The sequence below is a fragment of the Hemicordylus capensis genome, chromosome 3 (genome assembly GCF_027244095.1).
Source record: "Hemicordylus capensis ecotype Gifberg chromosome 3, rHemCap1.1.pri, whole genome shotgun sequence".
Classification (NCBI taxonomy): Eukaryota; Metazoa; Chordata; class Lepidosauria; order Squamata; family Cordylidae; genus Hemicordylus; species Hemicordylus capensis.
Window position 1 is genome coordinate 346491838 of NC_069659.1, and position 14826 is coordinate 346506663.

The 14826-nt window shown below is 42.7% G+C and overlaps 2 protein-coding genes across 25 annotated transcripts in view; one reads left to right on the plus strand and one right to left on the minus strand.

Annotated features, from left to right (window-relative positions):
• The window catches only part of B3GNT5 (UDP-GlcNAc:betaGal beta-1,3-N-acetylglucosaminyltransferase 5), a 56624-nt gene extending 45357 nt beyond the window's left edge, over positions 1 to 11267 (plus strand). For 3 of the 9 annotated variants that reach the window (XM_053304959.1, XM_053304954.1, XM_053304960.1), the window contains exon 2: positions 7653 to 11267. In XM_053304959.1, the coding sequence (XP_053160934.1) occupies positions 7990 to 9126 (1137 nt within the window). In that variant the 5' untranslated portion in view covers positions 7653 to 7989 and the 3' untranslated portion in view covers positions 9127 to 11267. Of the gene's footprint in view, positions 1 to 2869; positions 2892 to 3442; positions 3634 to 3939; positions 4631 to 4713; positions 4738 to 5430; positions 5562 to 7652 lie in introns of those variants that run through there. The other 6 variants (XM_053304957.1, XM_053304962.1, XM_053304956.1 and 3 more) reach the window with 6 other exon arrangements.
• MCF2L2 (MCF.2 cell line derived transforming sequence-like 2) overlaps positions 1 to 14826 on the minus strand; it is a 440334-nt gene that overhangs the window by 231371 nt on the left and 194137 nt on the right. The window lies entirely within an intron of this gene.

Here is a 14826-nt window from a genome sequence, read left to right on the forward strand (position 1 = left end):
GTAGGGTGCAAAAATATGGGAGGTGTCTAGGAATACCAGAAGTATACCACAAGAATAGTGCTCAAATATGCAACTCCCCCCAGCCCACTCCCACCTGCACCGTGGAAGCAGATAAGCTATGACAGTAACTCTTCAGGGGAACCTGGGGGTGAGCATTGGATGTTGTCTAGAGTATGCACTCATGTGGGGCACAAGTAAAGCTTAACAGGTCAGGCAACTACTGCATATGAAGGTGTGTGTTCTCTAGAATACTATTCAGAAACCCCTGCCAAAGGACTTCGTGGATGACAAGTCCATGGAAAGGGTTCCTTGAAGTTCTTTTATCATTTTATTATTGAGGCTAGGGGAATTACTGGGCTAGGACTGAACTTGTACTGACAATCCAAGACAGGTGGGACAGAACCCACTTGAATCCACACCTTGACAAAGAGCTAATATTTTTTAATACAGCTAATATTGTTTTATGTAACGCTCAATGCTTTTCTCTCCGTCTAGTATTTCTGGCTTATCAGCTGAAACTAAGCCTGTAACTCTATCATAGACAGTTGCTGAGTTTTTATTCATCTGCATGTGTATTGTGTAATTTATGTAACTGAAATAATAAAGAGCCTGACTCGTGCTGCAAAAGAAAGTGCTGATTCATTTGTGTTTGTCAAACTGCATGTGCAGCTTTTTTTCTGTTAAGCACCACAAATTGCAAACTGTGTATTTGTGCTAAAATTAGCAACTTGGGCAATATTGGAAATAAAACCAAACTTTTTCCTTTTGCCATAAGGATAAATACTTTTTGTTTTCAAGTATTTTGAGCACTAAATACTGTCTTTTGTCTGACCTGGAACAATCCAAAACTCTTATTCAGGCAATCAGTGCTCCATATGATGCCTGCTTCTAGAGTTTTTTCTTTTCTAAATGGAAACAAATTTCCTGTGCTTTTACTATAAATCTGAGTGCTTGTGTCACTTGGGCTGTTGCATAAATCCAGACCCACAGGCAAGCAATTTTCTTCTCTTGCTTAGTGCAGCTGTTTGCCACATCTCAGTGGATATTATGTCTGTAATTATCATTGCTGCCACCTAATGCCACAGCGGGGAAGTAACTTGCTTAGGGAGCAAGAGGTTGCTGGTTCAAATCCCCGCTGGTGTGTTTCCCAGACTATGAGAAACACCTATACCGGCTAGCAGCAATATAGGAAGATGCTGAAAGACATAATCTCATACTGCGTGGGAGATGGCAATAGTAACCCCCTCCTGCATGCTACCAAAGAAAACCACATGGCTCTGTGGTCGCACCGACTCGACGTCACAACTACTACCATTGCCACGCTCCTTTTTCTTTTTTCAGTGGTGGGCCAATCACTCTGGCAAGTGTGTCATTAGTTTAGTTCTAAATATGAGATGGCATAGTCGTGTGTGTGTGTGTGTGTCCCAGTGTTCTGGTGTAGGTTTTCTTCTAGTCTGCTACAGCAACAAGTGTTAATGCAGCATGGGAGAATCACAGGCTTGTAGTCCTGACTCTGAAATACCCTGTTTGTCCTGATAGGCCATAAACTCCCTTTGCCCATACAACTTGAGATGCTTCTATAACTACTCATAATCTATGTTGCTATAAGGCTATAATCCTGTCCCACCAGCACAAAATGGGCTTTCCAAAGCAGAACTGAATCATCGCTGTGTAACCAAAAAGCATGTTTTCCAGTCCTTGCAAGACTGTATGTTCAGCTATGGCTTGCAAGAGGCAGGCATGAATCTGCTTTTTAACCAGCCCTTTTGCTGCCTCTTTAAATAGCCACAGAGGCCCTATTTGATGTGCTAGTAGCAGCGCAGGAGCTGCTGCTGCTCAGTATTGTAGGAAAGCTGTGGTGATGTGGAAGAAACTACACTGTGGCTTCTACTTGCCGGTATTGGCTCAACCGCCCAGAGACAAAAGTTTGGGGCAGTATACAAATTTGATAGATAAATAAATAAAATGACTACAGGCTTGCAACATTACTGAGCAGCATGGGTGAGTAGCCATACTGCAGCTCACATGCCCCATAGGAAATGTTGGAAAGGGCCCTTTGGCGAGCAAGATGGATGGCCATTCCAAAGAATCCTGGCTGTTGCTGCTTGCCCCAACCCCTGCGAACATATACTACATTAGTCTCTGGGTGCTTTCACAAGAAACACTTAAATCACTTCTGAATTTCCCATCTCTATATGATGTGATAGCTCTTACATTAATATTTGAACATGCATAATGCAAGAGTTGTAGTAACTAGATATTTCTGCATTCATAGCTTGGCCAAGAGCACAGAGTTCAAATGCTATCCCCAGGAGAGTGTTTTTCCCCCACCGTAATCGGAGAGTGTTTTTTCAGTTCAAGTCACTGAACACAATCATTCCTCTTTTATAGACTGAAACTTAAACAGTAAATAAACCTAAGATGTAGGAGGAGTTTGTAATTAGACAAAAAGATGCTGTAAAAATTCACAAACACTAAACCTATTCGAATTAAAAGGATTCATTATTGGCTGGCTTGGCTTCTGTGCCAGTTCTACTTGGCTTGTGCTCTGCTCTGATGACTACGCCCGTTGCTTACCTCCAGTTATGTTTCTGGCTCTTAGAAATAATGCTCCCTGCTACTGTGGCATGCCATTGAAACACCCCTTCCCAACAGCCTGAACTCTTTTTCTCTATGGGTGGGTGGTGGTGATAAAAATAAGCAATACACACTCTTTGAAAGCTCTGTGATCAGAGACTATCTCTTTTCTGCATTACTTTAATTCATCAGTTCCTATAAGTGTAACCGTCATCCATACATTAAAATGGCTGCTTCTCATGTTGCGCACGATGCCAGCAAATACAGCAGACTCTAGGCCAGTCACTTCTCTCTCAGCCGCGGCGAAAGTGCAGGTGAGGCAGCGGCGGCTCAACTGGCCCCAACTGGTGGGGGAAGCCAGAAAGGGGAGGCCGAAGGTGCCGGGGCGGACTGGGAAGGACTGGGCCCGCTGGCCGCACTCGGGGGGCGGGGGGGCGGGGGTGGTTTACTAGCGCCCGTTAATCTAACGGGCTGAAAATTGCTAGTAATAATAATAATAATCCCTGAATTCTAGAGTTGGAAGGGACCTCAGGATGTCTTCTAGTCCCACTCGGTGCTCAGAGTAGGAAACTGCCATAGTAGCCCTGACAGCTGGCCATCTAGCCAGCTACATCTACTGTAGAACTCCCTGCCTCCTTCTCTAAAACTGTAATTGTAGGATTTAGTTGATGTATTGCTATCTCCTCTCATTCCTTAATGGTTAAGTCTCTGGGAAGAATAGCTCTAGGTAGTTGCAGTTGAATGTCTTGGAAGGATTTTATTGCCACATTCATTGTCTTTCTCCCATCAGAAGTTCTGAGCTCAAATGACCAGACTGTGGTTTCACACATAGTTATGTGTTTATTGAGCAACTCTTGCTTCCATACTGGTTTTTGTGGATTTTGTTCTTCTTGGTTACTATTTCTGAGAGAAGTTCTGCTCTTGGTCACTTGTGGCTTGAGTCCCGAGGAGGAAGAGGGGCATGTGTGCCCTTAACAAATAATAGTCTAGGCCATAAAGTGCTGTTAACGGGAGCTCAGTAAACAAGAGGTGGATTATAGTGAAACACTTCAAAGGGTGAGTGGGTGGGTGGAGGGTTTCTGCAAGTGACTGCTTTACTTTTAAAGGGGTTAGGTTTCCAGGGGGGAAACGTGGGTGTCGCTTGGAATAGTGATTTTTATCTGACGGGAGCTAGGGCAAACCCACAATATAGGGCAGCGTTCTGCGAAACTGTCTTGTGCGGTAGTCATTTGAGCAGTCACAGAAGTTGGGTCTCTGCTTGGCTTGTGATGTGGAGGATGGGTGAAGAGAACACCCATCAAACGAGATCGTAAACTGTGCTTTCCTGCTTGGGAGGCTTCAGATATGGTCTGTTCTCAGTGGGCCAGATTAGATGTTCAGGGAAACCCGTGCGTGTGAAGCGTGTGCTTGCCCTAACTTCGTACAAAATGGGTGTGTGAACATAAGAACAGCCCTGCTGTATCGGGCCCAAGGCCCACCTAGTCCAGCATCTTGTTTCACACAGTGGCCCACCAGATGCCACTGGAAGCTGGCTGTGTGTGTGTGTGTGTGGACTCTATGCCAGAAGGAGCACTTGGGGGAAGACAGTAAAACCAATCTAGGTCTTCTCCCTCCCCAGACCAGAGTATAATGTAGAGGCAGGAAAGCATGAGGCGGAAATGGCACTTCTGTGAGGGTTCGCCTCAGTTGCTGTATCTTCCCTAGAGAAACCTGGAATGTGAGGGGGAGGGGAGTGCCGGTGTCTCTGTTCCCTCACAAAGAGGAGAAATGGCAGCTTGAGTCTCTGCCATTCTGGCTGCCCTGCTCTGTGGACCTCCAGCGCTTGGGTGTGATCCCGTCCTCTTCACCCCAGTGCAGTCTCTGTGCCTCTCCAAAGCACGAGAGGGATTGATATTGGGTCTCCCTTCCTAGACTTGAAGGGTTGAGAAGTTTACTCTCACACCGCTCCTGAGGCAATCTGCTCCTGAGGCAATCTGCTCCCGTCCTTATGGAGTGGGTTGATACGTGCCTAGGGATCACACTAGATATTTTGGTAGAATTTGATATTGCTAAGGTAACTGACACTTTTCCACAGAATTTGGATGCAATTGAAGCCGCAGAGGGTGGGTTTTTTTTGTTTTTTGTTTGCCCTCTACAAGAAGCTATATTGAGTTGCTTGAGGTAAAAGGCAAAGTGCTTTCCTCCTGCCACACCAAAATGTACAGAGGCACTTCCCTCAGCCATGATACTTGCTGGGTGACTCTGGGCCAGTCACTTCTCTCACAGCCTAACCTACTTCACAGGGTTGTTGTGAGGAGAAACTCAAGTATGTACACTTAAGCCTAACCTACTTCACAGGGTTGTTGTGAGGAGAAACTTAAGTATGTTCACCACTCTGGGCTCCTTGGAGGAAGAGTGGGATATAAATGTAAACAAACACACTGAAGTAAGGCTTTCTCCCCACCCCCCACCCCCACTGATGCACACATGTCCTCCATGTATGGCTTTCCTTAAACAGCCCTCTCATAAATTTCTCCTAGCCATCCCAAGCTCCACACTTGGGCCAAGCTTTTATTATCCTACTAAACCTGGGCCAGGTTTTTGTCCTACTAAAGGATTTTTCAAGTTTTTGAGATTACTCCCTAGGTCAAATCCCTCTCCCTTAAGGCCAAACAAGGTTTTCTAACTTTCCTAGGTGTACTGTTGTTCAGTAGAGCCAATACTATCTGAGGTGGGGAAACAGCAGCCCAATATTAGCAATAGCAATAGCTATTGAAGGAAATCATTTTAAAAGTATGGGAGTTTGGTCTTGGGGCATCAGCAGGCTGAGTAGTACAAGAATTATGCTAATAGGGTGCTTTTTTCTTTTGGCAGTTACTCTATTTCTGGTTGACATTACATCCATACACAACCCTCCTAACATGTGCAGCTTCTGACTTCCTGTGTCTCTTTGAATTACACAATAGGATAAATTGTACCATTTCCCCTGCACGGCAACAAAATGGGTTTGTTTTTTATGTTTTATGAACGCTGAAATTGAAGTACCTCTAGCCTTAATGCTTCTCGCTTCTGCAAACATTAGGTCAACTAAATAACTTTTGAGAGAATTACTCACTGTAACCCTTGCCTATGTATACAGGTGAAACTCGGAAAATTAGACTATTGTGCAAAAGTCCATTAATTTCAGTAATGGAAATTAAAAGGTGAAATTGGACCTCTGAAAAGTATACAGTGCTTGATTGGCCAGCAAACTCGCCTGACCTGACCCCATAGAGAATCTATGGGGCATTGCCAAGAGAAGGATGAGAGACATGAGACCAAACAATGCAGAATTGCTGAAGGCCGCTAATGAAGCATCCTGGTCTTCCATAATACCTCATCAGTGCCACAGGCTGATAGCATCCATGCCACGCCGCATTGAGGCAGTAATTGCTGCAAAAGGGGCCCAAACCAAGTACTGAATACATATGCATGCTTATACTTTTCAGAGGTCCGATAGTGTTCTATTCTACAATCCTTGTCTTCTTGGTTCTATGTAATATTCTAATTTTCTGAGATTGTGGATTTGGGGTTTTCATGAGCTGTACGCCATGATCATCACAATTATAACAAATTAAGGCTTCACTTATCTCGCTTTGCATGTAATGCGTCTGTCTCATATATCAGTTTGACCTTTTAATTTGCATTACTGAAATTAATGGACTTTTGCACGATATTCTAATTTTCCGAGTTTCACCTGTATAAGACTGCAAATTACTATGGCCCAGGATCAGCCTGGTTTTTAATTAGGTTATATTAGACCTAAAGTTAAGGATGGTATGAATGGGGGTTATGTGTGCACACTGAACACTGGCCTTGTGAATGGGCAAGGGATGGTTTGCTATTGGGAATATTCATCTCAGAACATATTAAAGAACTTTGAAAGATAGAACTGGCATCTATAGTTGAGGCATTCTTAAGAATCTATTAAACAGCTACAAAGTGGTGGAAGGATTCAGAATTAAGTGGTTGGCAGAAAGGAAAGGGGAGATATTGCTTAACCGTTCCCTATCTGTTGCTTTCCACCAAAGTGCAATTGAGAATCCCAGATGGGGACAAATTTAATTCTTATTTATTTATTTACATTTCATATCCCGCTCTTCCTCCAAGGAGCCCAGAGCAGTGTACTACATACTTAATTTTCTCCTCACAACAACCCTGTGAAGTAGGTTAAGCTGAGACAGAATTGACTGGCCCAGAGTCACCCAGCGAGTATGGCTAAGAGGAATGGATTGTAGGGAAAGCAGATAGAGTGGGAAGGATTAAGCATCTCCTTAAAAACCTGCTGTGTTGCATTTTCAGATCCCCAATTTGCAGTATTGAGCAAGTCATTATTATCCCCCACAGGACTGCTGTAAGAATTACTGAGAACTTATATGAAGTGCTTTGAATAGTCAAAGCACTATATGAGTACTTCATTGCAGGCCCATAGCCAGCTGGTGGCATGGTGCATACCCGCCACACCAACAAATTCTCTTTCCTCCCCAGCCTCACTAACTGTTTTCACTGAACATTTTATAACCTGCCTCCCCTGACTTCTGCAACCCCCAGCCCACATTTTGAGGCTGGTTACAGGCCTACTTCATTGTGTTATGAAATTCATACCTTGACTACTGTTTAAGGCAGGGCTGCACAACTGTGGCCCTCCTGCAGATGCTGGACTACATATCATCCCTGGCTATTGGCCACTATGGTTGGGGATCATGGGAGCTGTAGTCCAACACATAAAGGGCTAAAGTTGTGCAGCCCTGGTTTAAGGGATAGCCAGGACATGCTCTGCAACAGATTGACAGTGGTAAACTTCTTTCCTGGATGTTAGACTGGTTGGCATGGACGAAACAGTCTAACTTGCCTAACTGATATGGTTCCAGTCATTTCCAAAGTGGCATGGGACCTAACCATGGCGAAGCAGCAGGCATGGTGGAGAACTTGTTTGTAACACATTCGTACAAGACTGGGTTAGAGTACCTCCTCATCTTCTAAATCTAGGCTTTATATGTGTGTGTCTTGGGCTATAATTACATGTATAGGAATAACATTTTTTCTATATCTTGCAGATTTAGAACATTCATCTAAGATGTAAAAGAATTCAGATTTTTGAGGTACAGTACTACTTGGATCAGCTGAAGATGCAGCAGAAGGAGTATATTCAGCAGGTGTCATCGTCTGGACTCTTCTGCACACTTCCCATACTAGCAAAACTTGTTTTTAAAGCAAGATGGTTTACAAAATCCTCATATACTGACTTCTATTAAAGCTGTTCTCCAAAAGAACTATGTGTCTGCAATGAACACATCTCCTATAGGAAAGACTGTAAACTTTTGCTCAAAAACAAGAACCCCATTGAGGGGTGGAAGTCCTTAATTAGAATAAAAAATAAGAGACTGCATCAGAATGTATGTTAATCCAAGGAGAGTTAAAAAATGCCAATTTGTGCAGATATTTGCCACTTGCTTTATACTCTGTCTGATGTTTTGGGGACCACTTGACGAAAATAGTGTTGTGAGCCACATGAAGTCTTACTCCTATAGATACCTCATAAATAGCTATGCTTTTGTGAATAAGAGCTTATCAGTTAACAGGGATAACTTGGACAGAGTAGCAGGCTATCAGTACTTGATTAACCACAAGGAGAAATGTCAACAGCAAGATGTCCTCCTCCTATTATTTGTGAAAACATCACCTGAAAACTCCTACAGGAGAGACATGATTCGTCAAACTTGGGGTAATGAAAACTACGTTCGTTCCTATCTTAATGCCAACATAAAGACCCTGTTTGCTCTAGGGAAGCCAAAAGACCCTATACAGAGAGATCAAATGCAAAAGAGGCTTCAAATGGAAGATGACAAATATGGTGATCTGATTCAACAAGACTTCTTGGATACTTTTTACAATCTTACTCATAAATTACTCTTGCAGTTCAGCTGGGTAAACAAGTTCTGCTCTCATGCCAAGTTTGTTATGTCTGCGGATGATGACATTTTTATCCACATGCCAAATCTTGTTGCATATCTCCAAAATCTAGCACAAATTGGTGTTCAAGACTTCTGGATTGGACGTGTCCATCGCGGATCACCTCCCGTAAGAGATAAGACCAGCAAATACTATGTTCCCTATGAAATGTACCCATGGCCTGCTTATCCTGATTATACAGCTGGAGCTGCATATGTAATATCAAGCGATGTAGCAGCTAAAGTATATGAGGCCTCTCAGACTCTTAATACAAGCCTTTATATAGATGATGTGTTCATGGGTCTCTGTGCCAACAAAATGGGAGTTGTACCACAGTATCATCTATTTTTTTCTGGGGAAGGGAAGGCTATATATCATCCTTGCATTTATAACAAAATGATGACATCTCATGGACATGTAGAAGATCTTCATTACCTTTGGAAGCAGGCTACAGATCCAAAAGTAAAAAATATTTCCTCTGGTTTTTGGGGTAGAACATATTGTAGAGTAGTTAACATTATGCTTCTTTGCAGATTATACTATCGGGACACATATCCTTGTTTAGCTGCACTGACATAATACTTGAATATCAAAATAAGACTTACTGAGCCAAAAATGAATGAGAAACCTCTTACCTGTCTGATATATGCAAAACAAATTTGAAATGTTATATAAACATTGAAACCTGAAAACCTGCTTATATCCTGAATTACTCACACAACAGCTTTGCCAAAGTTTTCTTATAGAGATTGAACCATTTATTCCCCCATACAGCAGTTTTAATGTCTTTTCAAGTGATTTTAAGGTTTGGCTAGAGATCCACTGAACAATAAAAGTTTACATTTCTAAATGCTGAATTATCTGTAGGGGAAACTGAATTGAACTTGGAATACAGAATATACTTTTTACAGTTGTAGTAAGAGTTGGAAAGAAGGTAGGTAGATGGGGAAAAATTACTTGGCAGTGAAAGCTACGGATGCACCAGTTAAACAGCATCCTTTCCCCACCAAAAAATCATCACTACTCCCAAGCACATGCACATTTTGATCTTAAGTCTTAACTGAATAGCTATGCATTTTATTACAGGCTACTGTTCACTTCATGCTTCAGAAACTATGTTATATAAGTGGTGCTAATGCTGGTTTAACACTTTGTTTAAATGAATCCTGCAGAACCATTGATGCAAGGAAAAATGGTATTTGAGTACTCAGGTGGTGCCTTTCAAGTGCTTTGCAGTAGGAATGAGTATGTGCTCATGATGAAGTGTGCTTCATCTCTCCCATAAGTTTGTAAAACTGACTTTCACAGTAAGAAATTTTTTTTTAAAACCCAACCCTACAAAATAAACCTTGTGTGTGTGATTGAAAGTGGGTATATCTAAACATTCCAATCCACCTTTGAACTAAGAGCACAATTAACTATGGACAGCCTCTTGGGCAGTCTTCTCTGCAAATATACTAACTTGTCAACCCATTCTGTTGCTGTTAAACCTGAAAACAGGAAACATCAAATAAAACAACAAAATAAATCCTGGAGGGAGGTTCAAGAGGAATACTAATCGATTATGTGCCCTATAAAGATTATGAGAAGCTTAATATGTGAAGCTCCAGTGAAAAGTTAATGCTGAGAAACTGCAAGATTATGCAGCATAAAGAATGTGCTCTTCAAAAATCTAGAAAGACTTAAAATGCACACAATCGGTGCTAACTTGGTATTTTTCACCTCAAGCAAAGTCTGTAATTTTACAATACCAATATCTCCTAACAGGAAATGTGTTTCATCCCAAACTGTTGGAAGAAATTTATAAACAAAATATCATCTGCAGCTTATGTAGTAGGATGAAGCCAGTTTATGGCTTTGATCAAAGCATGTCTTGTAACATGTATACCTCTAAGCAACCTCCTTTGTCATGGTTCTAGGGAAGGACTTGAACATCCCCCGCTCCCATTACTGACTTAGCTTGGGGTTTGAAACTAAGTAGAATGTAGAGTAAACAGACAAGGTTTGATCAATTGAGTTTCCACTTGCAATTTAACATGATACTGACAACTAGCTACAGGAATTCCATCCAATAATCGGAAAATGCTTGAGAATCCTGGTTGAATCCTGATCCTGCAACCAGACATCTTGAGAAGTCCATGGGATTTGTCTGCATTGCCATTTGTATTAAGTGTGTAAGTGTTTGCAAGATAAATGCCTTAGCTAGCACTTATATCAAATTATTTGAAATGGCTGTGTGGGTGGTTTTTTTACAGCAGGTCTGTTGTGTTTAAATATCTAACTTATTCCTTTTTTAAAGGGGCACAAAGTTTGTGTGCCCCTCTAGCATAGGAAAGAATGTTTAACAAGTTGAAAGAAATTATGAAGGTACTCCTTTTTTTATCAAGGAAAGGAGAGCTGGACAATTCCTTAAACTTTTCAGCCTTTGCCATATATATATATTTATTTTAAACTGGAAATTCTTAGGCTTGCTAGTGTTCCAAATGCAGGGCTGTTGCACAACTTTTTCTTTCCATCACAAGTAAAATTGCATCAGCCTGAATGGTCATGTCAGGCACCAGTTTTGACACTGTTGCACAAAAGTGTTAAATAAATTAGTTCTTGTTTGGTTTGAAGCTATTTGATTTTTTTTTCAAAAATACAATAATTTATTTTGCTCAGTAACACAATGTTTTTGTAAAAGACTTGTTTTCAATAAACAATTTTGTGTATTTTGTAAACATGTTCTATTACCTCTCTGATTTCTGTACAAGTACAGGTGGACCTCATTATCCATGGATTCAACATCTGTGGATTTGCATATCTGCAGTTGGGGGAAAATACACCTGACCTTGGTATATGTGGGACTGGGGAAACATACCGACCTCACGTATCCAGGGGTCGGAGGTAGCCGACCACATCTTTAAAAGGACATTGTTGAACTGGAGAAGGTACAGAAGAGGGCAACCAAGATGATCAGGGGCCTAGAGCACCTTTCTTATGAGGCAAGGCTACAACACCTGGGGCTTTTTAGTTTAGAAAAAAGACGACTGCGGGGAGACATGATAGAGGTCTATAAAATCATGCGTGACGTGGAGAAAGTGGAGAGAGAGAGATTCTTTTCCCTCACACAACACTAGAACAAGGGGTCACTCCATGAAATTGATTGCCAGGAGGTCTAGGACCAACAAACGGAAGTACTTTTTCACACAACGCGTGATCCACTTGTGGAACTCTCTGCCACAGGATGTGGTGACGGCCAACAACCTGGATGGCTTTAAGAGGGTTTTGGATGACTTCATGGAGTAGAGGTCTATCAATGGCTACTAGTCGGAGGGTTGTGGGCCACCTCCAGCCTCAAGGGCAGGGTGCCTCTGAGTACCAGTTGCAAGGGAGTAATGGCAAGAGAGAGGGCACGCCCTCAACTCCTGCCTGTGGCTTCCAGCGGCATCTGGTGGGCCACTGTGCAAAACAGGATGCTGGACTAGATGGGCCTTGAGCCTGATCCAGCAGGGCTGTTCTTATGTACCGTGGAGGTCATTTCCGGCTGCCTTTTCTTCAACAAAGCCACAAAGTGGCTCCAGTCTTTGTTAAAAGGGGGGGGATGGGGGGCAGCACGTCTCCAGGGGAGCTGCAGATCATACTCCTGTGAAATTTGGCCAATTTCCAGCTAGCCAGGAATGTAACCCCTGCGATCCCAAAGGCCCAATGACTCAATATTCACAGTTTCCATATCCATGGCTGCAGCCCGGAATGGAACCTCTGCGAATTTTGAGGTTCTCCTACTGTTTGCTGCTCTTAAAATTGCAGTCTGTCTACTGCCTGTAGTTCCCTCCATGATGGATTTTTTCAGCAGTCAAATTACACTGCTTTTCCAGTTTTGTGTGTAATACTCCCCTGCTTATCATTCCTTCTAATACAAAGCTTGGGCATTTGACCACACATCAGTTTTGGAAGCAAAGGGGCCACCCCAAAACAAGCTAGTAGTTTCTATATATTTGGAATGGGGCAAGGCACTCGCTAGACAGGCAGATGAATATTGTTTTATAAAGGGGGGGGGGGTGCAGGCGAGGAGTTAAAGAAATGTCAAAGTGGCCCATCAAGGATCTATGAGCTGCCAGGGCCTACACAATGTTGAGATAATGGAGCCAAAGAAAGGAGTGTCAGTTGAAAGAATAGAAAATAGGACTGAGATAGGTCTGCTCAGACCCTGAACAGTTTGTTAGAAGTATTTGGAGATTTGTACCTGAAGATGCTGAAAGGCATCATCTCATACTGCGTGGGAGAAGGCAATGGTAAACCCCTCCTGTATTCTACCAAAGAAAAACCACAGGGCTCTGTGGTCGCCAGGAGTTGAAATCTACTCAGTGGCACACTTTACACTGAGGTTAGCCTAAAAGCTGCCTTGCCTGGACTATATGAGAGGTTTCAAAAGGGAGGAAAGGGGAAATGACATTTCCTCATCCTCCTCCCAAGTTTCTTTTCCTGTACTATAGAGAGCTAAAAGGCTTGGGCTTGAGGCTGGCTGCTAGCCAGAATATGTGAGCTCTTACTTAGGTATTCTGGGCAAAAGTTCACTCCTCTTGAGTTCCAGGTGGTGCTATAGAATACAGGTGAAACTCGAAAAATTAGAATATCGTGCAAAAGTTCATTAATTTCAGTAATGCAAATTAAAAGGTGAAACTGATATATGAGATAGACGCATTACATGCAAAGCGAGATAAGTCAAGCCTTAATTTGTTATAAATGTGATGATCATGGCGTACAGCTCATGAGAACCCCAAATCCACAATCCCAGAAAATTAGAATATTGTGAAAAGGTTCAACAGTCTAGGCTCCAGGTGTCCCACTCCAATCAGCTAATCAATCCATAACACCTGCAAAGGGTTCCTGAGCCTTTAAATGGTCTCTCAGTCTGGTTCATTAGGAATCACAATCATGGGAAAGACTGCTGACTTGACAGTTGTGCAGAAAACCATCATTGACACCCTCCATAAGGAGGGAAAGCCTCAAAAGGTAATTGCAAAAGAAGTTGGGTGTTCCCAAAGTGCTGTATCAAAGCACATTAATAGAAAGTTATGTGGAAGGGGAAAGTGTGGAAGAAAAAGGTGCACAAGCAGCAGGGATGACCGCAGCCTGGAGAGGATTGTCAGGAAAAGGCCATTCAAAAGTGTTGGGGACTTTCACAAGGAGTGGACTGAGGCTGGAGTTAGTGCATCAAGAGCCACCACACACAGACGGATCCTGGACATGGGCTTCAAATGTCGTATTCCTCTTGTCAAGCCGCTCCTGAACAACAAACAACGTCAGAAGCGTCTTACCTGGGCTCAAGAAAAAAGAACTGGTCTGTTGCTCAGTGGTCCAAAGTCCTCTTTTCTGATGAGAGCAACTTTTGCATCTCATTTGGAAACCAAGGACCCAGAGTCTGGAGGAAGAATGGAGAAGCACACAATGTAAGATGCTTGAAGTCCAGTGTGAAGTTTCCACAGTCTGTGTTGATTTGGGGAGCCATGTCATCTGCTGGTATTGGTCCACTGTGCTTCATTAAGTCCAGGGTCAACGCAGCCGTCTATCAGGAGATTTTGGAGCACTTCATGCTTCCTTCCGCAGACGAGCTGTATGGGGATGCTGACTTCATTTTCCAGCAGGACTTGGCACCTGCCCACACTGCCAAAAGTATCAAAACCTGGTTCAATGACCATGGGATTACTGTGCTCGATTGGCCAGCAAACTCGCCTGACCTGACCCCATAGAGAATCTATGGGGCATTGCCAAGAGAAGGATGAGAGACATGAGACCAAACAATGCAGAAGAGCTGAAGTCCACTATTGAAGCATCCTGGTCTTCCATAACACCTCATCAGTGCCACAGGCTGATAGCATCCATGCCACGCCGCATTGAGGCAGTAATTGCTGCAAAAGGGGCCCAAACCAAGTACTGAATACATATGCATGCTTATACTTTTCAGAGGTCCGATATTGTTCTATTGACAATCCTTGTTTTATCGGTTTCATGTAATATTCTAATTTTCTGGGATTGTGGATTTGGGGTTCTCATGAGCTGTACGCCATGATCATCACAATTATAACAAATTAAGGCTTGACTTATCTCGCTTTGCATGTAATGCGTCTATCTCGTATATCAGTTTCACCTTTTAATTTACATTACTGAAATTAATGAACTTTTGCGCGATATTCTAATTTTTCGAGTTTCACCTGTAGATGATGGAAGCTCTGAACAGAAATACTTCTGTTGGGCTGAGGATGTAATGAAACATTTTTGCTGATCGCCCACTCGTTA